Here is a 27,658-nt window from a genome sequence, read left to right as displayed (position 1 = left end):
TTAAAAATTATTAAGTGCAATACTATCATTAGTATAAAAAATTAGGGTTAACTCTCCTCGACAATCAAGAGCAAGGAAAAAGAAGATTGGTTATGTATTTTATTTCTTGTTTTTCATGTTTATTCTTTATGTATAATTATAAAAGTAACTAAAGTGATTTTCAACTTATAATGGCAGGGATAGTAGTTAGACATGGTTTAAAGGGCAATAAAACAATAAAATTTAATTATAAATAGATGTATACTGTTATGAACTTATAGCTACTTAGGATAAACAAATGTAGTTTCATGTTACAATTTGAAGTCATTCTAGAAAGAAAGAAAAAAAATTAATTTAGGTTTATTTCGATTTTGTTTTTTGGTGGTTATGAGGTTAGTCAAATTGACCAATTCTTTTTGAGATAGGGTAGACAAAATAACAGATAAACTATAAAGTTTTACTGAAAAAAACGTTTAAAATTTAAAATGCATTTAGAAGGTTTTAGGGATTACAAAAAGTAAATTTGAGATTTTTGAGATGAGGAAAAGTATATTTAATTTTAACATGAAAATTATTTTGTGCATGGACTATTCAAAACAAATACTCAATATATTCATGGACAAATCTTTATTTTATATTATTAAAAATACTTCACTAAAAATATGATTTTTTTCTATGTGAAAGACATAACATTAACTGAAAGATTGCCAAATTTTATGAAGATATACACACTATATTGAAAGTTAGAATTATTAAATGTGTAAAGACTTTAAATGAGTACAAAGAAGTCATGTGGTCAGTCATATTGACTGAGCCTGTGTTGAGTAAGTTAATATGACAAAGTGTTGAACACTGTCTTATCTTCCAACTTAACACCAAGTCCCCTTACAGTATAAACAAAAAACTTACTTTCAAATAATTATAAAACTCTATCAACCCTTTCTCTACTTTCAGTCCTTAAACCTTTTATTTAGATGCATTTACCTTACATCTCACTCCTGGTTAAATCTTCCACTTATAACCTTACCTATGTCTTTTACTTCCCATAATTATTTCCCTGGATTAATATTTTATTTTACTAGGCTATTATTTATTAATTTGCAAATTTATGTTTATCATTTTCCTGTGTTTATATTTCTAAATCCAATTTTAGTTTTTCTAATTACTTTTTTCCATATTCTTGCTAATTTTAATAATATTTATGTAATAAGTTCAACATTTTTATCAGCATTTTTGTCACCGTGCTCCACTCTGAACATGTGTAATTAGAACTGTTGTATTATCTTACCTTTTAATGATTATTTCTGAGCCTAATTGCATCATAACAGTCTTTACTGCCTGACAAAGGGCAACTGCTCAATATGTAGCAAAAAATAAAACTAGATAAAGCTTTTATTTTGATTTGTCTATTTATTCTTTATTATCATTTATCCAAGTTTTTCTTGTCATGTCTTGTGGAATAATACACATTCAAAAATGTTTACCTTAATCATTAACTCTAAATGTGATGATAAAGATGTTGAACTTTAAATATAGTTCATAATTAATTACACACTTGAAAAAATGGTGCACTGACTTGCAGATTCTGATGATACAATATCACACGAAGAAAGAGCATATCTAACTGCATGCACTAGTGTTAGAATAAAACAAAGTCTAGTGTAAACTTATTACAAAAACGTTTATATAACTGAAAGAAAACACTTCTAATAATTTTGTGTGTCAGTATTTTTGTACTCAGAACTGAAGGTTAGAATATTAACAGGATACTTTTCACCACATTTTTTATGATAAAACCATTACACTACAAACTGTTAGCCATGCACAACATGCACGTGCTTTTCAGTTTAACACACAAAAGCAAATTTTCCATAAGAGCTGCTTGTAATTATTTTTCAATTTTGCAAAGGCATCATTTAATGTTACGAAAATTTAAAGGAAGTAAATATTGCAAGACACTGGTATGATGTAGGTTGAAATGAGACTATGCATTTTCAAGAAATTAATATCAAAGGTAAATATCTGTAAATTAAATTGTTAATCCAAAATAATATGTAAAGTTACTTGGAGCTATATGTGCTAGCTATCTCTAATTTTGAGGCAACAGACTAAACAGAATACAACTAGCCAACACCAACCACAACCAACTCATGGGCTACTCTGACTGAATATTGAGATTTGGCCATCACTCCTATAATGTACCAATGGACCAGAAGTATGGAGCTTATATTTTGGGGGGTTAGTAACCTGACAGAACCATAGAATCCAATCCAGAAAGCTAACAACTGGCCCAATGTATAAATTATATTTTCATTTTTATAACTAGGGCAAGTGGTAAAATAACTATAAGGTAACAACTGATCATAGCAGAAATTAAACACAAAAAAATTTCCCATGTTTAATTTTGGTTTTTAAGTCATATTAATGTTAGAATATGTTGCTGATTTATAATGCTACTTGTTCATAATGTTAATCAATCTTTATTGGATAATAAGGAGCACGTTTGTATTTAAAAAAAAATCCATTTTAAAAGTGAAAAACTAAAACAGCACAATCAAATATTAAAAGTTGTAAAAATTTTGCTCATCACTGTGAAAACATTTTTCTTTGACTAACATAATAAATCTATTAACTTACAACTATATTACAACGTAATCCATTCTGTAAATTTTTTTAACTGTTTACATTAGGAAATGGTCACCCTTTTAAACATGTGATGAAAGCTAAAATCTATTACTATTTCTAAAAGCTGTTATACTTTTTCCTGAAGGCAAATTTGTAATTTAATGTATTAAAATTAAAACTAATATGATCTACAAATCTAATTCTACAAGGGAACATTATGTTTCTTCCTTCAAAACAGGCAAGCAGTGAATGTTTTACACACAAGAACATCAAATAAGATGAAGACTTTTGCAAATTTCTTAAGCTAATGGGAGTTGTCAAATGAGACTGTTGGATCAAGAATATCTTAGTTAATGTCACATCTCCATTGTAAACTAACTTGGAGTTTTTCTGCTAAAAGTTTACTACAAATGTAGCCAACTTGCATTTAATTTACATCATTTGTGCTTATCTCCAAATTTATTTTTTACTAAAATCAAAAAAGTTTTTCATTTTTCATACAAACACAAGAGTGCATAGCTAGTCATGACTATTGCAATAGTACTCCTCTTTGAAACGACCAGAAATGTTTTATTGGAAATTTAAGCAACTACTAATGAATTATAGATGTGTGATCAAAATTAAACTTTTATTTTCATATAAAAAATCGTATCCTGCAGTTGATAGTCAACAATTTCAAGTATTGATATATTGATGAATTTCAAAAATGCAAATTAACACTTACAAATCAAAACCTGATGTTAATACCTTATTACTGAGACAAGTTAACTAAAAGCTGGAATGAACCTGAACATATTAATAACTTCATGAAGTACATGCTCACTATGCATTACCCACAAACTGCAACCTGCCAGACTTGAAGTGTACACATACAAACCATCACAGAACACTAAAAACAAAGGCACTCACTGAATAAAAAAAAATTTACATACCATCAGCATCCTTCGGTAGAAGATCTGGTATATCATCAGCAGCTATACCATCTACACTGTCTATCAACAGAATATAAATCAAAATTCATGCAGGTCAAAAAACAACAACACGGGTTTATTTAATAGAAAATGAAAGAAATTAATAAATCATATCTAATCATTCAATTACACTATAAAACAGTGTAAACATAATATTTCGTAATCTTCAGAACAGAGTTGTGCATAAAAAAAATTAAAACACAGTCAAAATAAAATAATCATCTTTAGCCTTATAGAACTGAAATAACGAAAAAAAAAAAAAAAGGTGCAGTTTATGGTTTATGCTAGTGGCTGTTTGTAGGTGCATTATAAGCTTCATGAATCTGCATCATTATTTGTATCAATTTTCCAGCCAAAACCCAAATTACTTGGTTTTGTTTGAGTTTGAATATGCATACCAAATTCCAGATGAAACAGAAAATACTGAGTTTTCTTCTAATAAAACGTTCTAGCCAGGACCAGATAAGTCCTTGTTTTAATCTAATAAAAAGTTCTAGCCAGGACCAGATAAGTCCTTGTTTTCTTCTAATAAAAAGTTCTAGCCAGGACCAGATAAGTCCTTGTTTTATTCTAATAAAACGTTCTAGCCAGGACCAGATAAGTCCTTGTTTTCTTCTAATAAAAAGTTCTAGCCAGGACCAGATAACACTCAGTGTTGTTCTAATAATACAGAATTCTAGCCAAAACCATCTAATTTTGTCATACAAATACCTAAATCCATTTCAGCAACAGATTGGAGCCAGTTTTGTTCCAAGAATACCTAATTCCACACAGCATCAGGTTACATCTGGTTTTGTTTTACTAATGCATTGTTTCAGTAAGCATCAGGTTATGTCTGGATTCATTCAATAAAAAATAGCTTAATTTAAAAATAGACAACTTACCAATTTAAATTTGTTTTTTGCAAGAAGAGAGGAAGATTTTTGAGAACTTACCAACAACTGACTGTGGCCTGAGCTTTCGTGTGTGTACACTTTTTCTTTTTGTTGATAACTTTGGTGTCGCCTGAGTAAACAAATTAATATATGATTCATTTAATTATATTCAACTGAGAGTGCTAACAAAATTATTAATTTTACGACAGGAGGCTTTAATTTTGTATAGACGTTTCACTTTGTACAGAATACAATCTACCTGAAGTTCACACATACTTCATTTCTAACTAACAACTATACAAATAATTTCCTAAAATAACATTATTATTTTTTTTTATAATTAAGTAAATACAAGAATTTTCTTTTAGTAAATTTGTGATACAAGACTATAAATATTGTATACTCTACTTAGTTTAACATATAACAGACTGGTATATAAAAAATTAAACTAATAATCTCTCTCAGTTTTTCCAAGTCTTATTAAAAATGACACATTGTAAACAAATCAGGTTAATTAGTAAACAGGAACTACTGTTTAAATACAAGATACCTAAAAGATATGAAATGAAGAAAAATTTAGCTTCCAATATGAAGTATTTTAGTGTGTCTTCTGGTCTATACTCAAGAACACGATTACTTCTTGTTGATTGTATTAATATTTTATACATAGAAATTGATTAAAACTACATTATTAGTTTGAACCTAGAGAAAAAATGCTTAAACGCCATATTACAAAATAAATTAAGAACACTTAAAATAATATAAACCGTGTACTCACAACTAAACTGAGGAGTGAAAAAGAACACAGCTGACTTAAATATAAATACAAGCTCAAAGTTAAGAAAGGAAAAAATACTAATAAGAGAACTGCAATGTCAATTAAAAGCAGTTGGTATTTCTGCATACTATATATAACACATTCCAATTACACTTGAAATTGTTACTTTGTATAAGAATGTGTTCTTAGTTCTAGATTAAGTATAAAAATCATTTAAAGGCATTATTTAATTTTTCACATTCATACTAATAATTATTTATATTTATCCTGTATCTAATCAATTTATAATCTTAACTTGCTATCACTGTAATTTTCATACATTTTTAGAGATACTATACTATATCATATCTTTTTTCACAAAACTATTTTTAGTTCCTAATACAATACAAGATTAACACATCAAAACAATCTATGTAGAGATGAAACTTTAAAAAGAATATACAAGCCTCTTTCATGATGTTAACCTTCATTGTCTTCTAACAATCACAAAACATGCATTTTTTTTAAATATTTGCATGTATCTGTAGAATACAAATCCATATAAGATGTACTTAAAATTCAATATCCTAAAAAACATGCACTGGTAATGTGTTGTCTTTATTTAATAACAACTGCTATGTAAGAACTTTAAACTTGAAGGGTAGCTTTCCTTAACTTTCCACATTACTACAAAAACATGCACTAGCACATGTTGTCTTGATTTAATAACAACTGCTATGTAAGAACTTTAAACTTGAAGGGTAGCTTTCCTTAACTTTCCACATTACTACAAAAACATGCACTAGCACATGTTGTATTGATTTAACAATAACTGCTGTGTAGAAGGTTCATACTTACAGCTTTCCTTAACTTTCCACATTACTACAAAAAACATGCACTAGCACATGTTGTCTTGATTTAACAATAACTGCTGTGTAGAAGGTTCATACTTACAGCTTTCCTTAACTTTCCACATTACTACAAAAAACATGCACTAGCGCATGTTGTCTTGATTTAACAATAACTGCTGTGTAGAAGGTTCATACTTACAGCGTTCCTTGTTAAACTTTCCACATAACAAAAACATGCACTAGCACGTGATGTGTTGATTTAACAATAACTGCTGTGTAGAAGGTTCATACTTACAGCGTTCCTTGTTAAACTTTCCACATAACAAAAACATGCACTAGCACGTGATGTGTTGATTTAACAATAACTGCTGTGTAGAAGGTTCATACTTACAGCTTTCCTTGTTAAACTTTCCACATAACAAAAACATGCACTTGTACATGATGTGTTGATTTAACAATAGCTGTTGTGTAGAAGGTTCATACTTACAGCGTTCCTTGTTAAACTTTCCACATAACAAAAACATGCACTAGCACGTGATGTGTTGATTTAACAATAGCTGCTGTGTAGAAGATTCATACTTGCAGCTTTCCTTGTTAAACTTTCCACATAACAAAAAACATGCACTAGCACGTTGTGTTGATTTAACAATAGCTGCTGTGTAGAAGATTCATACTAACAGATTTACTTGTTAAACTTTCCACATTACTTAAAAACATGCACTAGCACATGTTGTTTTGATTTAACAATAGCTGCTGTGTAGAAGCTTCATACTTACTAGATTTAACCAAGCCAGTTGCTGCCAGCATGAGCAAAAAGAAAAAAAGCAATTAAAAGTTGCAAATCTAAAAACTGTTAATGATTAACTGTTTCCTCAGCAGAATCAGAAATTAACTAGAATATAATGATAAGTCGATTTAGTTTGTTTTACTAAAAGCTTCAAGAGCAAAGAGAAGAATAACTTTTTCATAAAGCTAAAGTGTATAGAATAAAACATGAAGTGAAAAACAGAGTTTACCTGAAAAGTTATTAATGATTAAAGTTTTAAAAAAAGAATTAATTTCAACTAATAATATAAACCACAAAACACTTGTATGTGATTCTAAATCTCATTATGATGAATAATTGTATTTTGATGAGATTATTAAACTGGTTTATTTTAATGACTTAATTTTGTGAATGAAACATTTATACTCCGAACTTCATATTTTCCAAAAAATAAAACCTTTAACAAAAATTTAAAAATTAAGTTTTGTAGAAAGTGTTATTTAAACTACATTCTAACCAATATTATAAATTCTGACTCAAATCATTAATAGGTACTCAGAAAAAAATAAAACTGCAGATAGAATATGTTATTTTTGTTTTCCATGAAGTTTATAATATTTATATTCCACTTATCAAATCATCCACAAAGAATGCCTTAAAAAAGTATTTTGCAAATTTTTTTTATCAATTTTCAATAACTTGCTATTTAGCAAAATATTTACTTGAGAGATTTATAATAAGTAGGTTTTTCCACTTACATTTATTTTGTTTTAGTGATGCTTAGCAATAATAAAAAATAATGTAATTATGTTCGTAATGTTTTTGAAAGCACTGTACTATTTTTTCACAAAATATACCAAGTTCAATGTTTTCCTTTCTCAAAAAACTATGTTTTAGAAGCAATGTTTTAGTCTCAGACAAGCATAAAGCTATATGGATGGTAAATTGATCATAAAAATTCTATAATGAAATAGAGAGAGATTATACATTACAATAATATTACAACCAGACATATCTCAGTAATTTCACAAAGTTTTAGTGATGTAGTAAATGTTTATCAGTTTAAGATCTGCAACTTCTGAATAAAGACCAAAATTCTGATGAAAGAAAAGTATTTCTCTGAAAGGTTAAGGCATCGATACTGTGATCTTTTTTTTGAAAAATGAAGTGACTGTGAGAATGAAAAATCATCTAATAACGTTTTAATTATTTGAAATCCATATTACATTTGATAATATTTAAAAGTGAATGCTATACTATTTATTTTAGACTATAAGACAAAAAAGAAGTAATTATTAAACTTACCAGAGGAGAATCCAAACTCTCACTAAAACTATCTGTATCAAATTGAGAATCTCCACTCTGACTTGTTCTCATTCCACCTTCCGCTCGGTTCCGGTTCCTTAGTACATCAGGTGTAGAGCTACGTTGATTTCCTCTCTCAACCTGCACAATAAGACAAAATAAACTCAGTACAAGAACAACTACTACTAATAGACAGAACAGGTTCTTACTGATTTTATCAAAAAATGTAATAGGTTCCTTCTGATCACAAGAAAGCTTCCCTTATATGATCAAATTCAAGTTACTTAAATTGCATACAGAAAAACTGCTGTAGTTGTTTTTAAGGGGGGGGTTCTAAAGATTTAGGAAAAGTGTCAAATATTTGTTTACTTCATTATAATTTTATTCTTACTATTCAATTCCAAATAACCTAAAGCATAACTATTTTCTATCCATATTTGAAACCAGTCACCAAATGTTTAATCTATCTAATGAAAATCACATTATCTATAGGACACGAGTTTAATGCTTTTGATGTTTTATCTATTTTTTTTCCTAATCTTTTGATAATTTCATATGAAATAAAAGTTTAGAGGAAAGAACAACAGCAGAAACCATACCAAATATTTGTGACTATGTGAAAGTGTTTCAATAACTTCATCCAGAATTCTGTCAGAAAGATGAGCTGCAACTGATAAGTTGATCTCACTGAAAAAATAAACATTTTATATAAATAGTTGTAAAACTGCTCACATTCAAATAATCTTTAAAAAGCCAATACCACAAAATAAATCATAACAAACCTTTCTTTTTCTAGTAATAATACTTTTTAACTCCAAGTTAACAGCAAAGATTTTAAATACTTCAGCCATATCCACAAAAAATATATTATGCCTTGATAAATTATATCAGGGCTCTTTTTTTTGTTGCATCATGGAAACATAGTTTTTAAACGATCCTATAAAAATATTTTATAAAGAATCAGTTGATAACAGTTAAGTGTGCTAAACAATAAAAAAATCCCAGTGATTATAGAAACATCTTACTTCATTATAAAATAACGCTTCTCTTTGTAATATCTATGATGAGTAATCATATACTGTGTAAATGAAGTCAGTTTCAATTATCTTATTCAGTAATAGCCTTAACTGATAAGCATTTTTAAGTATGCTGATGTTGTAGGAATGTACAAAACTAAGTAAATTTATGGACAATCCTTCAATTATAAATTATCATAATGTACCTGAAAATATCTGGTGAAAACACATAAGCTTAAGATTTAATAATATATTTAACACCCAGTCTGAGTCAGGGAGACATTTTAGTATGTTGATTCCAAAACAAAGCTTCCCAGTACTCTATAATTTTAAGTCTGAAAACAGATCTGAGCTTCTTTTGACATCTGGAAGGTGAATTTCCTGAATTTGTACAAGTTTCCAGGTTATGATGGAGTAAGTCCAATATTCCAATCCAAAATTCCACACAAAACATGGCAGTGACTGCATGTGGTTTTCAAAAGTTCTGTTGATAGTTATGACTGAGGATGGCTTAGTGACTCTTACCTAAGGTGGATGGATGTGGTAACCACCTTCAACATACTATTTTATGCAAAAGGAACATAATACAGTCAGTGGTTGGATGTGGTAACCACCTTCAACACAAACACTGCTACAATTTTATGCAAAAGGAACATAATACAGTCAATTCTCTAAACTCTGCATCTTCATGGCTGACCACCACTGAGATGCGAGTTCTTCTGGCAGTAAAGTGTGTATTTTTTTTAGGTTAACAGTATGAGCTATTTATCAGAGTACAATTTTTTTCTAACTTGAATACTGGAAGCTGTAACACTCTTCTGTAGGCCCTCCAACCCCATGGATTTGGTCTTACTGAGTGTGAATTATACCCTTCTGTCACAAACTAATTTATCTAAACTATGCCTGTACAACATTAATGAGTAATGAACAATGTCATTTTTGCCAATTTATATAAATACAAATTGTTTAACATCTATATTATATTAAACAAGATAAATTAAAAGTGAGATTGAATATTTTCTGAGGTTTACTGGTATCTCATTGCTGTAGCTTACTATTGGTTTATACTGAAATGTTAGTAATCCTTAGAATAAAATATACTATGAATTTAGTAACATTCTATAATAAATAAACAATCAATACTTTGGTACCAATGTGAAGTGACTTCATCAGTCAGAGATTAAATGGAAATAATGTCTCGTGTCAACGAGAAACTAACCTCAGCTTGTTCAAAATGTCAGCAGCAGTTTGTTCGAGCAAGCACTGACGTATAAAGTCTAAAGGAAGACAGCCTCTCTCTTGACAAAGTGTTTCCAGATCACTTTGCACTTTCTGAAGAATATAAAATGTTGTAAAAAATATAGATTAATGCATTTTGACTTTATATCCAACAATGCAAAACAAAATAATTTCATACTGCATTACCATTACCAATACTTTTAAACCAGACATTCATGTACAAGCTAATTATACTCAAGGCTATACTTTCTGTAATGGATTTTAAAATACTTTAAAATCTACACCTTTCAATTTATAATTTATAGCAAAAGTAAAAAATAACCACTAAGAACTTTGTGGTAATTTGATACACTATTACAAAAAAAGTTGAAATAACTTTTCAATAAAACTAATTTTACTTTCAAAAATATTTCTTTGAACTTTTTAAAATTCCCTTACTCATCTTGACTAAATGTGCAAAGCATATGCCAGTCAATTAAAATTTCTCACCTTTGAAAAACATAAATGTGAATAAAACTAAGAAGTGAGATTAAAATAAAACATCCAATAATTACAAAAAATGGTTGTAAGATCTCAGTACAGAAAAATTTAAAAAGTTGAATTTCCTATAAAACATTTAGAATAAACTAAAATTCCAACACTTTGTATCTACAGACCTAAAAGCATGAGATACAACTTAATTACATTAAAACTTCAGGAAATACAACATATCCCAAACAGTAATTCAGACTAAATATATGATGAAAACAGAAAACTGAGACTTGCTATACTGGTGGAATGACGATAAAGTTCTGGCTTCAGAATTGTTTTTAATGTTGGTTTTAGGTAACTAAAAAGTAATAATCCATTTATCTGTAAGTAGCAGCTACAAAGCATAATTCCTGTTATTTAATTTGTACATCAGTAAACTAGTGGTAAAAGTAGCATGACAAAGACAACACGAAGTCACATTAACACACACAACTGAACAATACTAACCTCATCAGCCATTATATTTGGACACTGATCTCGTACACATTTCATCATACAAGCTGAGGAATTCTAGAAACAAAGGATTTTATCACATGTGATAAAATGTTACAACACTTTAGCTAAGAAATAAAGTGCACACAATTACTGAACTTGTAATCTTAGTCAGTTCTTGAAGTAAATGAGTATGACACAAAAAGCATATGGATGTCACTGGCTTTAAATTTCTTTAACTTATTAAACTTTTTAGTAACAAATTCCTGCATTAAAATAGTGAGAAAACTATTTTGAATATTAACTTATTTCATTTTGACTTTTTTTTTCACTGAGATTTCTTTTCCATTTGCTGAGCTTATGAATATTATGATTGACAGATTAAGTTAATGATGATAAAATCCATATAAATAGAATTAAAGCAATAATAAAGAACAATAAAAAAGTTTAATATGAGTCTAGATGTCAAAAATATCTATGCACAATTAATAACAAAAATATAGCTTATACATTAAAAAAATATACTTTTTTAAACAAAATAGGTTTTGCACTTTACAGTATTTAGTGAATAAGCAAAGTGACCCTAGAACAAATAATTAAAGAATTTAACTGCTATAATACCTTTAAGTATGTCTCCATAGTTACTGAGAGTTCATCTACAAAATCTTGAAGTTTCATCTCCACTGGATTACCCACTTCTTCTTGTTCAAGCACTACCTCATGAAGACGTGTCAAAAGCTAAAGAGAAAAATATGCATATTTAAATATTTGCTGGATATTTAAAATTTTTTGAACAAATAACTTCAAGTTACATTAAATATTATTGGCAGATCATTGTTTTTCTATAAATTTATTCAAACAGCAAACTGATAATAAAAGATAATGTCTACCAATTAAAAATGTTTTAGTTTTTATGGGCTCATGATATTATCGCACATTCTTTAATAGAGAGAAACTTTAATTATTATATAGTTAAGGCTGCAATAATGTCTCAAATTTTCATTCTTTTCTATGCATGATGGCTGTTTTCATGCTAAAATATCTCAAATAATATCATAGCATGAAATTCTGTGATACATTCACAACACATGAAGGAAACGTAGTTAAATTATTTTCATCACAACAATACAGTTTAAGAAATACAAAACTTTTGGATTCATAATTCAAAATAGATAGTGAATACATAGCTAACAAAAACATTATATTTTTTTATATATATTTATTGCTATAAAAATCAGTATTATTCTCCTATTATTGACATATCTTTAACTGTCCACTCAATGTCTCTCTTGCCTAATCTCTGAGGATGTGTTTTACATATAAAATTTTGTCAACTATAACTTACGTACACTTTACAAAGTTAGTTGGTAAATATGAAAATACTAAGTGATAAAGATGACAAGAAGTCTTGCACTGATCATAAAATTAAAGCACAATTTAAAGTACATTTATGATATAAAGTATTTTTCATTGTTACAGTTACTATTTATTCAGAAATCTGATTTTGGCATAATTTAAATAAACATATTCCACAGAGAAGCAGTAATTATTTTGTTGTAGTTACAAATGTAGATTTTGCTTTATATGGTGATTGTTTTAAATAAATGTAATAAACAATATGCATTATTATTTGTTTATCACTGAGAATTATTTGCTGGGTAACTATATGAGAGTGGACAACATAAGATACACAACGTTTGCACCTGTTTAGCATTGTTTGCATCGTTAAGATAACCCTCAGCTTGAGTTACTTCTTCCAGACTGCTGCTAGTATCCGAGGCTCTTTTACTGCTGTTGATAGCTTCCTGTACATGCACCATTAGTCGATCAACCATCTAGGAAATGGAGATTATAATAGGTTGGACAATATTTACATTAAATAAAATATACCTTCCTACTCATTATGTAGGCAAAGTGAAAACACTACATAATGAAAATAAATTTAATTTTTTTTTAAAATACAAGAGTAAAGGGTGAATGTGACATAATAGACAGGTAGTAAATGGGGAAATATAGACAGGTAGTAAATGGGGAAATAAAGATTAAAAGCAATGATCACACTAGCACTTGAATTTGAGTCTCAAGATAATTAGTAAAAATGGGGTTCCCTAATTTTTCCTACATAAAACATACAAACATCAGAATTTTAAATTTATTTTTTAGGAACTGTGGGAAAATTTAAACATATTCTATACTGTACTGGAATGCCCATTGATTTTCTCATTGGTAGTACAAGATTTTGAAAACTTACTGCACCTTTTCCAAGTCAAATTACCACATGCTGAATTTCATAAAACAGGACAGAACATTTATGCCGACAACACATGAAATGCATTAGAATAATTTTTCTGCCCCTGATATTTACATGCAAGAAGTGCATTAATGTGAACCCCAATAAAAGTGTAGGCTTTTAATCTTAAGATTGAAGCTAAAAGGCCAACATGGCAAATAAAAACATGCAATAAATATGGAACTATTAATAATGTAACAAGAAAATTTAGGGTAGACAATGCAAAATGGATAGGTAGTAAATGAACAAAAATGGTAGTGTAACTTTTAATTTTTTAAACCAAGAAAGTGTAAACAAAGCATAAGAGATAAAAAAGTAGGTAAGTAAAAATGAGTTTACATCTATTTTTTTAGTTCTAAGGCCTGCTATGATTGTTAGGGCACCATGATTCTCATCCTTGGTGATTCTCAGACAGATTTACCAATTGGCACCCATCTTCTCTCCAGGTTCCTAATTTAGTAGAGGAAGACTAGAGGGAAAACAGCTAGTCAGCACCACCCACTGCTAATTCTTGGATTAGTCTTATACCAACAAAAAGTGGGTTGACCATCACATTATAGTACAGTCACACCTGAAAGGGTGAGCATGCAATGGAGCAGGTATTTGAACGCACTACTCCAGATTGTGAGTTAAGTGCCGTAACAGGCAGGCCATGCCAGGCTTTTTACAACTATTACAATTTAGCAATTATGAAAAATTTAACTTATGTAATTTCAACTATAATTTTTATGCTATATTTTTGAAATTTTCTCAATTCTGTTGTAGCTAACTTTCACAGCTTAAAAGTAAATAAAAAGCAATGTAAAAAAAACAACAAAAACAAGTTAACTATACTTTTGGAACAAAATGTTAGCAAAAAAGACTAGGAAATTAGTTTTGACACTCTAATGCAATGTTGATGAAAACTGCCTTTAAAAGGCACTTTACCTTCAGTTCTAATTGTTTAATGTTGAATTAAATACTAAACCTTCTTTACTGTTAAAACTTGTGTACTTAGAATGGTCGCACCAGTGATCAAAACATCATACCTGTTCTAAAAAATATTCTTCCTTACTGCAAAAGTTACTACTTTTTCTCAGACTGAACCTTGCTTCAATTTAAAAATGTTATTTGATTCTAATATTTCACTTAGTATAAAATGTCAAGTATTTTTTGGCAATGGCCTCCAAGTCCAAAAAAAGTACATTATTTTCATTTTGTAAAGATCACTATTACTCAAAAATTATCAATATATTTTTAGTACTCTTCAACAAACATACCCACCATAAAATTTATGAAGTTATCAGCTACAGATTCCAAACTATTATCTAAAAATTAATGCATAAATTTCGATAATTTAACTTTGCTCTAAACTAAGATTAATTATGAATCAAGAAACAGAGCTCACTTGCTGGGTAGAACTTAGTAAAAATCCCTGTTGTAATCTAAAGGCTTGTCCATTGCTGAACTTTTTAGGAGAGACATTACGATGTAGTAATTCTTCAATCTAGAAAAGAATGTTACATGTTTCATCACTACTCTTAATGATATAAAAACTACCTTAGTCTGGTTGCATTTGACAAATGAATACACATTTGAAAATACACAATACTTAATTTCTAACGGAGTATTATGACTGAAACCAATACACTATAAATACATTTGTAACACAAATAAAAAATTTTTTTTCCCTTTACAACTTATAGGATTTATTTTTTAGACAGCAATAAACTGCTCAGTTATTCATACAGATTATCTAATCCAATAATTCTTCTTGCATGCTGTAAAAATACCCAAGAGGCCTTTGTCAACAAAATGGCTTTTGGAATGAATAACTACAATTAATTGTTTAATACTGAATTTCAAACCTTTTTAAAGCTTCAATATAATGCTAAAACCAAAATAGTTTTCAGTAATCATCTAGTGTTTTTTAAATGACCTAATTCACATACAAGACAATTTCTTCTATGTATAATTAGTGAGCCTTTACCCTTTTCAATGCATTCTCAGTCTTCTCAGGTGCTATCTTCATAGCTGCCGTAGCATCATTAATAGGACAGGGCATATATCGTAATGTATAATTCCTAATAAATTCAAATATGTCCAGTATGAGAAACAAAAGTTTTTAGAAGCAAAAATTTAGAGCTAAAATTATAGAAATTTAAAGATTGAAAGTACTTCTTTTAAACTTATAAAACTGTCAAGTGTTATCAATTAATCAGTTACCATTTTGAAATAACTTCACATTGTAAATAGAACTGATTATAAAAACGACTGCTGTCATTTCAAGAAGTTTCGATTTTCACCTATTAAGAAGAATAAAAAACTATGACGTTCCACATCAAGAAAGTGTCAAGATTATGGAAGAACCACAATGAAAATTGGATGATTATTTTTTAATTTTTCCTACACCTACTTAATTCAGGCTTCGTGGGATCCTTGAAACGGATAGAAAATGATCAGATAATTTTCCTTAACTTTTTTTAAAATAAAAATTTACAAAGCCTTAAAACATTTTTGGTGTAAAGAACTTTCAGTATGGTTGCTTTATCAAGTTATTTTATTTGTTTTTCCTAGATAGACAATCTTGTGTGATGACTAGGATTATATACACTAATAATATAAAAATATTTTTACAGCAAAATCTTTCTGGTAAAAAACTACATAGATTTTTTATATCAAAATCAATAGGTAAAACAATAATCAATTAGTACATTTCACACCACTGATGCTGTAGCAAATAAAAATGGGAAATTTGAAAAATGTTTTCTTAAATGCTAAATATTAACTTAAAAAAAATTACTGAAGTACATACTTCTCTAATGCATAAGCAATGTCTTGAAAACCTTGTGGTGAGGTTCCATTTCTGTCCCAAAGTATGCATCTGAGTTTGGAGTTAATCTGAAGAGCTTTGGCAAGTGTTTTTGCTCCTGCTGGACCCATTAAGTTTCCACTGCATAAGAAAAACTAATTGTCAATAAATATAGATTTACTCAAGATCCTTTAAATTCAATACTTATAGTAAGTAGTTCATAAACTTTATTAATGACTAATAATATTCATATACATTTTACTTTTTTAATATAATACTCCAAATAAAAACTAACATAGTTAGTTATACTTTGTTTTTAAATCTTTTCTATTGTTGTATAAGCACATTTTTTATATCCAAACAGATTTTTTTCATTACATCACATCTTTTTTTTTCTTATTACCTACATTTTTTTCTAAAACCAATTCACTTTGTCAAATGAAAGAACCTTAAAGAAACATTTTAAATAATGTACAAATGTGTATTCTAAAATTATCAACTGAATATGCAGAAGGAATGTTGAATATAATTCTGAGTATATTATGTGTACCCAATGGAATGTAGCAGCCTTTTAGTAAAATGTACAAAAATCAGATGTGTTACAAAATTATTTATACTGAAGATACATCCATGAACTGATGATGTCAATCAGACTCAGGCTAGTTGAAGACTGAGAATACTTTTGTCCATTGTACAGTTTGCACATTGCATCTTCATAGCCTCTGAAACCTCCAAAATGCATATCTACTTTTTTTCAGAATCTTAGTATATTGTATCTGGTATTTTATCTCATCTACCATGAATTGTTACCAAATCAGTAAAGTAAGATAAAATGAATAATTGATAACTCTGATATTAAATACGTAATACCATGTTGAATAACACTCTGGGAAAGGTAGTGGCATGCATACTTTGGCTTCCTACCATGCACAATGGGTTAAAGTTCAACTCGTGAAATAGAACTTATCAGCAACACTCACATTTTGAATAATTCATCAATTTTTGGTTGTAAATATAGCAATGTTAAATCTCTGCAATTTGGGGATGTGGTTGTCACAGGGTTAAACACAACCCAATTAGTGCTGATGATTAAAACTACAGGAGTACTTCTTACACTAACCTGATTACTGTTGAAAACATACAGTTACATAAAATTTGTTATGATAACTGATGATGTTAGAAAATACAAGGTTATTTTACACCAACTTGATTATTGTTGATGTTATAATATTGTTACTACAAACATTCATGAAGATATTTACTGAGTTAAGATACTGGTTTATATTTAACCTAAATACTGACCTGATATCTATTGATGTTAGACTCTGGTTACTTCCTAAAGCATTTATGACTAGACAAGTTTCTCCTCGTAATTTGGAGTCTGCTAGTGACAAAGACTCCAGTACAGAGTCTTCTTCTTGGATTAGCTGTACTACAGAGTCTAAGACTCGAGTTATATGTCTAGAACAGTAAAATAAAATAAATAGATCTTAAACCAGTGACAGAATTTGTAAATGACAGCTAACACAAAGTATTGTAAAAATACAACTTGAAGTACCAAAACATCACTAAAATATAAATATAATGAATATCTCATAACATGATGTTTTTCAATTATACAAAAAAGAACTGAAGATGTTTTTTCAAGGGGTAGACATAGAATTGTGAGACTAACCTTAATGTTTTTAAAAGTTTACAAGAGATGCCTAATATACTAAGTTTTTAATAAATTAGATTAATTTCCTTTCTTAAGTCCTCTTGTTAAACATCTAAATTTAATGATTTTTAGGTATATGAGCATTAAAATTTAAAGTTTATTTATCAGCAAGTCATAAAACCTTACATTACTTTCAAATTATTAATATTAATAAAACATTATCCAAAATCATGTAGAAATCTAGAGTAAGCAGTTTCAATGAATATTCAAAGTAAAAACATAAAATAAGTAACATCAGCACAAGCAGAAAGAAACACTGATGCAAGCTAAGGTTAAAATTTTATATACAATTTAGAATAAATATCAGAAACAAATCCTGGTAAAAGGATAAAGGTTTACGATATTTTTTTTTTTTTTAGGCATGTTTTCACTATTCCATTAACTCTACTATTGTGTTGAGTCTGCTGTGCTGCCTATTTAAATTGTGTGTCTCCAATGCATTCATAGAAGTGTGAAAAAGCCAAGATTGTTACTGTTTGGCTGAAATGCATGTAGTCCCATCTATATTTCCTGAACTTGATCAAATTTCTCACTGTTTCTCAATATAATTCATACATCTGAAATCTACTTACAAACAGTGTTGGCTGATGATAGAAGTATTATTTCTAGATAACAAATTACATGTTTTAAGAAGGATTTTAATTTAAAAAAGTGGTGATTAATTTGACCCTCTTAGGTGCATTGATTTTAGTCCTTGCACCAGAGGGTGTTGACTCTCATGGAATGCTGGAAGGTTTGTTTGTTTGACAAATTATGCATGAAGCAATTGGATATTTTTGAGGGAATTTTACAATTCCTTCAGTATTTTTAATGTTCAAGAGTTAAGAAAGAAGCTACAGAGATTTAAGTATTCTGAGTGTGATACACATACATGTAGAAATGGTTTAAGTAAGGATGCCTGTATTATGAAATTAGGTCAAGAACTAGGCGCAGTTAACTAGTTAGTTAGTATTGAGAATCACGAGTCAAGAGTTATAAAAAATGAAGCTACAGCGAGGACGCTGAGAAAAACGCTAGTCACAAGCTTGACAGTGATAAGTTACTGATGCCGAGTTAGTAGCACTGTAAAGGCTACTAAAACGTTTATGATAGCATCTCAAATCGATGCTTTGATGTGAGATCTGTTATTCCAGACCAGTGTAGTATTACAAGTAAAAAGGCAACTGGAGCACTCACCATCAGAGTAACCAATTACTTGAGAGTTTTGGTTCTTGTTTTGGATAAGCCCAGGGAATTGCACAGATTGACCAATAAAGTATTAGAACTACTTGCACGTAGTTAGGAATACTATTTGGAAGGTTGAAAGAATACAGAGAAATTATAGTATAAAAACTTGTGCCTGGAGCTAAAAATTCTCCAGGAAGAATCAAGGTTCTCCAAAGAGCTGATAATAGTTCCAAGTCAGAATTCTTCAAGCAACCATGAATATGAAGGTTTCCAATCTCCAGAAGTCCAACTTTGTTGTAAGTATAGAATTGCTATCTCTCTTGTTCAATTAATGTAATTTACTAAAAGAAGTTAATGCTTATACAAGAGAGAAATATTTTATATGTATTGGTTAATAGTGTTAACTGAAAACTTAAAAGTAAAGTTGTGAGAAACTAATGGTTTAGTAAATGTTTAACTATTGATGTTACAAGTATATACCATGTGGAAAGACCTAATAAATGTTGATATATTTTGTGTAATGTTAGTTTTACAATCCATTTCTTTATTGTTACTGTAAATTACCTTGAGTTAGCAACTTGTGAGCTCCGCTTGCCAATGCAATCCTCAACTAAGTAAATTTGGTGTAATCGGCAGTATAGTCGAAACTTCAACAACTAGCCCTAAGGGCGCTGCCCGTTATGTGTACAAAGCTACTTGAGGGATATCCGTTCTTAATTTACAAGTGATAAATTAAAGGGCTACTCTTTTTACCAATGAAAAGTGGGATTAACCATCACATTAATGTTCTCATGAATGAAAGGGCAAGCATGTTCAGAGAAAGAATTCGATTTTGTGAACTACAGATTGGGAATTGAGCAACCTATCAAGAGGCCATGCCAGGCTTATAAGAGATAATAAGTATAAGTAATACAAAGAAGTACAGGTAAACTCTTTTGTTTTGTTCACTTTTGTAAGTACTTTAAAGTTCTTAAAACAGAGCCAATATACAGTTTATCTTTCATTGTAACTAAAATTTTCTGAAGACTATATTACTGTATAAAAAATACCTTATCCTTTTCATAATCAAAAGTAAATTACAGTGAAAATGTCGTGATTTCAAAATTTTATTTGATATGAAACATATAAAAGTTAAAAGAAAACAGAAAAAAAAACTACTAAAGTTCTAACCCTACACTGGATGTTCTGACCCAAAATAAGAAATTATAAATTTGGAGTTCTATCAACATAAAGAAAATTATCCACCATTTGTCCCAATACTGCTGCATTTCCTCATGCTGTTTTCTAGTGCCTGGCTGAAGTAGCCCAAAATTGGTACTTAAAATATAAATACTGAAAGTAATGAAAATCAAGTAAATAGGCATTTTGTACTTTTTATTTAAAATTTCAAAATCTATAGAAGCCTAATTGATATTTCCTTAATCATCTAGTTATTTCCTATTCAGCAATTGATATTTTTGTATGTGTATATCATTATGTTTCTTATCAAAAGCATAGTGATATTTGATCCATTTATCAGTGTCATCGAGACTTTGTCACATGTTCTTAAAGAAGCCAATACAACTGACCTGTTCTTTGGCAAATATAATTTGAATGGTTACTTTTCTACAGTCACACAACATAGCTACAGAGAAACGTACACCTATTCATACTAGTTTGTATTTTTTTTTTTAGTAGAGAGGAAATACCCCAAAAATTATAGAATCTTACCAAAAGGTTCATTGTTTATTTATGGGTTTTCTAAGTCCTTTTTACCTTACTATATAGCAACCCAAATTAGCTTAGGTGTATCAATATTAAAGCACTGCTGTTTAACTCTATCGCCACAGATATCTTTTGCTGCGCATCATACAAGTTATTAGGTCTTACATTCAAAATGTTATTAAACTATTTTTTGTTAAGTTATACCAATTAGAATAGCATAAAATGTTAGCCAATAATCCATATTTTAATAGTATACAAGTTAAGTTCTTAATTCTACAAGGTAATATTTAAAAAAATCCTGAACTTCCCCCAGTGTGAACCAAGTGACACATTTTCTCTTAGCATGTCATCTTCTGTATTTTATCCACCACCCCTCGAAAAAGTATGAAATTAAACAAATTACTCTCTATAAAATCATCATTGCTCAGACAAACCATAATTTTTAGTCTTCAATTCTGTTTGGTTACAGAGCTATCAAATAGAAAATCAGACCCCTCCTGCCACACCCACCTGCACATCCTCTCTTTCAAAATTCATTATTAGTTCTCTTTTATCTTTAATTGTATATTACCTATAACAAATAGAAAGTCAAAATTTTCATCTACCAAATGAAATATTGTATGACATTATGTTCTGAACAATTAGATGTCAATTTCACTCAGAGTACCAACAGAAAGTTAACGAATAGCTTGGATGAATTTGTAATGACTCTTGTCGTATAGTCAGAAAGCCAAAAAATTTTGAGAGGTAAAGAAATTTGTCTACTTTTTGTATGTTATTAGTCTATATTCTTTGATGCATTATTTAATTAACCTAAAATTATTAAGTGCATTCCTATCATTAGGATAAAAAAATTAGGGTTAACTCTCTTCGACAATTGACAGCAAGAAAAATGAATTGGTTAGGTATTTTATTTCTTTTGTCATGTTTATTCTTTACATATAATTATAAAAGTAACTAAAATGTAAAAATAGGGATCCCTTTAGGTTTAAGATAAGATCAGGTAAAATAAATAAAATTTTTTACTATAATAAAAATGTTTCATGAAGTACACATGCAAGTAGCTTCTGGGTAATGTAATTTGCAAGCAATAATGTGAGCTGCATGTTCCCTGAGTGATTTACAACTTATAATGGCACGGACAGTAGTTAGACATGGTTCAAAGGGCAATAAAACAATAAAATTTGATTATAAATAGATGTACACTCTTACGAATTTAAAGCTACTTAGGATAAATGACTGTAGCTTAATGTTACAATCTGAAGTCATTCCAGAAAGAAAAAAATGGTAATTTAGATTTATTTCGATTTTGTTTTTGGTGGTTACAAGGTTGGTCGAATTGACCAATCTTGTTCTGAGATAATGTAGAGAAAATAACAGATAAACTATAGTGTTTCACTGAAAAAAAAACATGTTTGAAATGCATTCAGGAAGTTTTTGGGATTACACAAAGAGAATTTGAGATTTTTGAGATGAGAAAAAGTATTTTTAATTTTAACATGAAAATTACTATTCAAAACAAATACTCAATATATTCATGGACAAATCTTTGTTTTATTTTATTAAGAATACTTCACTAAAACATATAATTTTTTGTTTGTGACATATATAATATTAACTGAAAGACTGCCAAATTTTGTGAAGATATACACACTATATTGAAAGTTAAAAGCATTAAATCTATAGACTTTATATGAGTACAAAGAGGTCATGCAGTCAGTCAAATTGACTGAGCCCATGTTGAGAGAGTTAATGATTATATTACAGATTTATTTTAATTTAACCAAAGGTAAAATTGTGACATAGAGGCCTAATGCATTCCTTGATTTGCCACATCCTCTACTCTGGACTGCAGTTTTGCCTATTCAAGACTCATCAGCATAGTTTGGATCAGCAAACCAAAGATAAACATTTAAGCCTTTTATAATGGTGATATGTATATACTATTTAAGGTATTGTTACATTCTTTCTCTCTTTAGATGGATCTGCTTGATCAAACATTTGTTCATTAATTATTACATTTTATCACAAAATGTGGTTGTATGTCAAATATAAAAACACGAGACATTTGAGATTTACAGGAACTTTTAGTGCATTTTTGTGTTTCTAGGTTGAAAATTTAAGAATGTTATTTTTTTACAGAAACATACTCACTTTGATTTGATGTTATTGAAATTTCGACCAATAGCTAGATGTTTCAACGACTTATTTTTTCCTACAGCACCTATAATACTTGACAAATCAACATCTAAACCTGAAACAAACAAACAAACAAAAACATTACAACTGTAACATAACTTTCAAACAAAAACATGCACCTACTTTACTTATTTCTTAAACATTAATACATCTGTATCAGTAACACCTTAAGACAGTAAAGTATCAAAAACCAGTAATATTCAAAATATTCATCTTTTAATCAGTTTATTCAATAATTAATGACATTAAAATTACAGCTTTTTCTCAAATATAATAAACATTAATTAATTAATTTTGATGGAATCCACATTCTGTTAAAGTCAGTAAATTAGGTTCTTGAAAATTACAGTTTGGTCGCTGAAAGTCTTGGAATTTTTTTCCATTAGCTTATGTAAACTATAGGTTAAGTTCTTTCCTGTCTCCCTAATATAAATGACATTACAACCTGTAAATTTAGCCTGATAAATTAAGTTACTGGTATCTTTGTGATCATACTTTTTTGATGAAAGATTATGACAAGGAATGAAAGAATAGAATGTTTCTTATTCATAGTTCTATTTTTATATAAGGTGGTTCTAATCTTTTTAACCCTTTAGCAATGGATAGCTCATAATGTGTATGACAACCTTTTACAGAGTTACATTCAAAATTTAATTAAACTATTTTATTATCATTGTATACAAATAAACTTGGCATTAAAACTTTGTAAATAAATGAAATTTTAATACTGTACAAGTTTTACTTTCATAATCTCGTAATAAATATTTAAAAAAAATTCTCAATCTCCACTTGTATGAAAATTGTGACATCTGCTCTCTTGGTCATCCCTCTTCTCCAATTGATTTATCACCCTTCCGAGAAGTATGGAATATAATGTTAATTACTCATTATAATATAGGTATTACTCTGGCAAAGCATAATTTTTTATAGCCTTCACTCTTATTTGTTTATGGAGCCATAAGCTATGGCCACCTGTCACATCCTCTCTTTCCAAGTTGCCAATAGTTCTCTCTGACATTTTATGCTATATTATTCATACCCAATAAAAAGCCAAAGTTTCTAGTCTATCAAATGACATATTATATAACATTGTAGTAATGGTACTAATTTATTAAATAATTTTCATACGTGCATTTAAGAACACAAAATTAAAACTTTTTACATAATATTAAAAATTTGATTTTTTAACTATATTTTGATGTTAGGTTTATTCATAAGCAATGACAATAACGTAGTTTCGTCAAATTTTGAATGTAACACTAAAAAGTCCTATAAATGTCCAAATACTAACATAACCAACAATGTCAGCATTTTGGACTCAGATTTAAATACCATACTGCCAAAAAAAACAAAACAAAGCACTTTTAATAAAACAATTTTGACCAAGTATTAAACAACATTCTAAATCAATCATTTATATTTTTAAGAATGAGGATGGTGTGACACCACACACTAACTGTACCTTGTTCATTGAACCTTTATTGTTGAATTATTGACATTAATTTGTTTTGTAATTCTTATTTTGAACTTTCATCAAAGCCTATTTTTAAGAGTAAAACAGTTGAAACAATTACAAAAGACAATCTCTATTATTTTATTATGATAAAATTTATATTTTTTCTCAAATCAGTATATACTACATAAAACCAGTAACATTTGAATCACAGACAAGGAGACACATCTCTCCAATTGACCAATAAGGACTTCTGTTTATTCATTGGCTTTTCTCAGCTAATCACTGCCAGCTGCTCATTTTTCATGCATATATTGTTTGGTAGTGTTTTGTTGTTTGCCTTATGATATTGGGATAACACAATGAAATGTAGCAAATAAACTTGTTTTCTTTTAACCTTAAACAGCTCCACTGAACTTTCAGTAACTTGAGTTTAATTTATTCCTACTTGTAATACCACATCCTGAATACAAAGAGCACAAATAGCAAGTTGACATGACTTTCATACCTAATCATTCTGTATTAATAATGATTTGATCTTACATTATATTTGTAATACAAAGAGATTAGTCTTTCTGTTTCTTACCATTATCACTAATATCCAAACTACACAGACAGTGGATACCAGGAAGACACGACTCTAGCACCTGAGAACCTTGGGACTTTAAGTCATTGCTGCTAAGATCCAGAGCTACATCAGTGGCAAACTCATTGCATGCTAATCCCAAAAGCATGGCTCTAATGGTTTGAAAGGAAAGAAAAAAACAACAAAAAAACAGTACATTAAAATTGTATACAGTTGAATAAAGTAATTAAATCAAAACAGTGATTTCATGCAGTTATATTATTTGCTTGCATCACAAAGCTCTACTAACTTGAAACATTTCTCAAAAACTATTGTTTTTGTTGTATGAAAATAACTTGTTTGAGTCGAATTTCTTAGTATTTTTACATTAATGTCATTCTATAACTGTTAAATACATTACATTAATACTGAATCTGTTATGTGAAATACACTTCATTTATATTAAACTTAAGAAGATGATTTTAACAGATAACTATCTGGCACAGTATCAACTCATGACTATAAGACAGATTTCTTGAAACAAGGGCTTGGTTAACAGCCACGAGGAATTTTAGAGTAAAAGTTGAGAACAAAACTAACAATTTCGAGTTGTTGGGCTTCTACTTTGTAACAAAATGGCTGCCAAGTAGCAATTTTATGCCCTTCTTTTTATGCAGTTGATTTGTATGTCCTGGTAAATTTCTTATGGAGGGTGTTGTGTCAATAAGGTTACAAGATACCAGGGTATGCATTCTAAAAAAAATATATCAAACTACCATAATTATTTTATTTTCTAATATGCATTAGTGTATGTAACATATGCAAAGTAACAAAAAGTAAAATATTATATTGAAACCACCACCAAATACAAAAATACTGTACAACAAATGACACAACAAAGTAAATATTATAAATATTTAAATGATGAACGCTAGTTTCTACCTACAACTATAACTATTATAAACCCTTTATAATCACCAAGAATACTAGCTCCTAGGCACTGTACACAAAAATCAACGTTTTACAAATAGGCAGAGTTTGTTTTCTTGCATTAGATATATTTGTGCAATCAGATATGTATGACAAAAATCAGAGACAGTGCATTATAAGTGGTATCATTTGAACAATTTAATATCACAATTGCCATTTCTGTTATTAATATATACTGAAATAAAAAACAATATATATATATATAAAAAAAACACCACAACAGGATGTAAATTAAACCTTCATCCTATCAGCTCCAGAAAATTGCACTAACTCTACAAAAAATGGCACAACAAAGTATATATTATATTTATTTTAAAGGATGAATACTAATTTCTACCTACAACTATTATTATTATAAGCCTTTTGTAATAATCAAATGTGGATAAGTTAGAAGTCGTTAATTACTCAAAGTTATCCTTGGCTTACATGTAACTAACTATAAAAAATATTTAGATTTTCGTTCAGTATACTAGGATGGAAATACTAATTTTAAGTAGCTGGGGCTTGTTTCAGCTCACCCAGGTTATACTTGAACAAGTCTTCAAGAGAAAGGGAGGAGGTTTGAGAGTTTAAGAATTATTAAGGTAGGGTTTTTAGTTCCCTTTAACCCTTTCTATATGGGTCACAGGTGAAAGGTATTGTCATCTTGTTTGTTGACTCACATTAAAAATTTTATTGAACTACTATTTCATGAATTTATGTCAATAAGTTTGGTATCAAACTGTAGATTATAATTCAATTTTAGCACTATACATTACTTAATTTGTTAATTTAAATGTAAATATTAAAAAAACACAGATAAACATTGATTTTTGTGTGTCATCTAGTATGTTCAATGCAGCACTGGTTCAAATTAGATGTTTGTGAAGTCAAAATACTAAGTCTACAGTTTCATACGAATTAGAATCTTAAATTACAAATCAAACACAGTGGCACCCCACTCACCTTCTTCCATTTTTGGAAACGCTCCCTTATAAACACTTACTACTATATATGACATGAATAACCAATCGGAAACTCAGAATGTCCGCCTTGTGGTTTTCTAATCCTTTCTGATGTACCTAGCATCATTTCTTTCTTTTAAATCAAGATTTCAATGAGGTAGGTTGTGTCTTTAGTCTGCTAGAAATTTCTTATTTTTTTAGACCCAAATACAACTTAGTTACTTCGTTTGATAAATTATAGTAGAATTCTATGATACTGATGTAGTAATTTATGATTTTTTTAGTTATTCAAAAGTATATACATAACCTAAAAAAAATATTTTGTTTCATGTCCTCCGTGTGCAAAATTTTTAAAGGTTCAGCAACCTACATCATGCAGCAATCAAGTACAAAGGTCGTAACTAGAAGATATAATTGTTTGCTGTACTTCTTTATTTACTGTTCTATGTTTTAGGAAAAATAACTAAGAACTTATTTCAAAATAGCAATAA

General features: G+C 29.0%; 1 protein-coding gene across 4 annotated transcripts in view; it reads right to left on the bottom strand.

Annotated features, from left to right (window-relative positions):
* Positions 1–27,658, bottom strand: part of LOC106475145 (F-actin-uncapping protein LRRC16A-like) — a 94,124-nt gene that overhangs the window by 22,273 nt on the left and 44,193 nt on the right. For 3 of the 4 annotated variants that reach the window (XM_022380266.1, XM_022380280.1, XM_022380277.1), the window contains 15 exons: positions 25,255–25,406; positions 23,171–23,270; positions 17,731–17,889; positions 16,432–16,569; positions 15,607–15,700; positions 15,025–15,123; positions 13,051–13,182; positions 11,969–12,085; positions 11,363–11,425; positions 10,365–10,477; positions 8,729–8,816; positions 8,130–8,270; positions 6,835–6,855; positions 4,511–4,580; positions 3,537–3,596 (listed from right to left, as the gene is read on the bottom strand). In XM_022380266.1, coding sequence (XP_022235974.1) covers positions 3,537–3,596; positions 4,511–4,580; positions 6,835–6,855; positions 8,130–8,270; positions 8,729–8,816; positions 10,365–10,477; positions 11,363–11,425; positions 11,969–12,085; positions 13,051–13,182; positions 15,025–15,123; positions 15,607–15,700; positions 16,432–16,569; positions 17,731–17,889; positions 23,171–23,270; positions 25,255–25,406 — 1,547 coding nt within the window. The remainder of the gene's footprint in view (positions 1–3,536; positions 3,597–4,510; positions 4,581–6,834; positions 6,856–8,129; positions 8,271–8,728; positions 8,817–10,364; positions 10,478–11,362; positions 11,426–11,968; positions 12,086–13,050; positions 13,183–15,024; positions 15,124–15,606; positions 15,701–16,431; positions 16,570–17,730; positions 17,890–23,170; positions 23,271–25,254; positions 25,407–27,658) is intronic. The other variant, XM_022380269.1, reaches the window with a different exon arrangement.

The sequence above is a fragment of the Limulus polyphemus genome, unplaced genomic scaffold (assembly GCF_000517525.1).
Source record: "Limulus polyphemus unplaced genomic scaffold, Limulus_polyphemus-2.1.2 Scaffold144, whole genome shotgun sequence".
NCBI classification, from domain to species: Eukaryota; Metazoa; Arthropoda; class Merostomata; order Xiphosura; family Limulidae; genus Limulus; species Limulus polyphemus.
The sequence above is the reverse complement of the archived record's forward strand: the minus strand, read 5'-3'. Positions and strand labels throughout refer to the sequence as shown.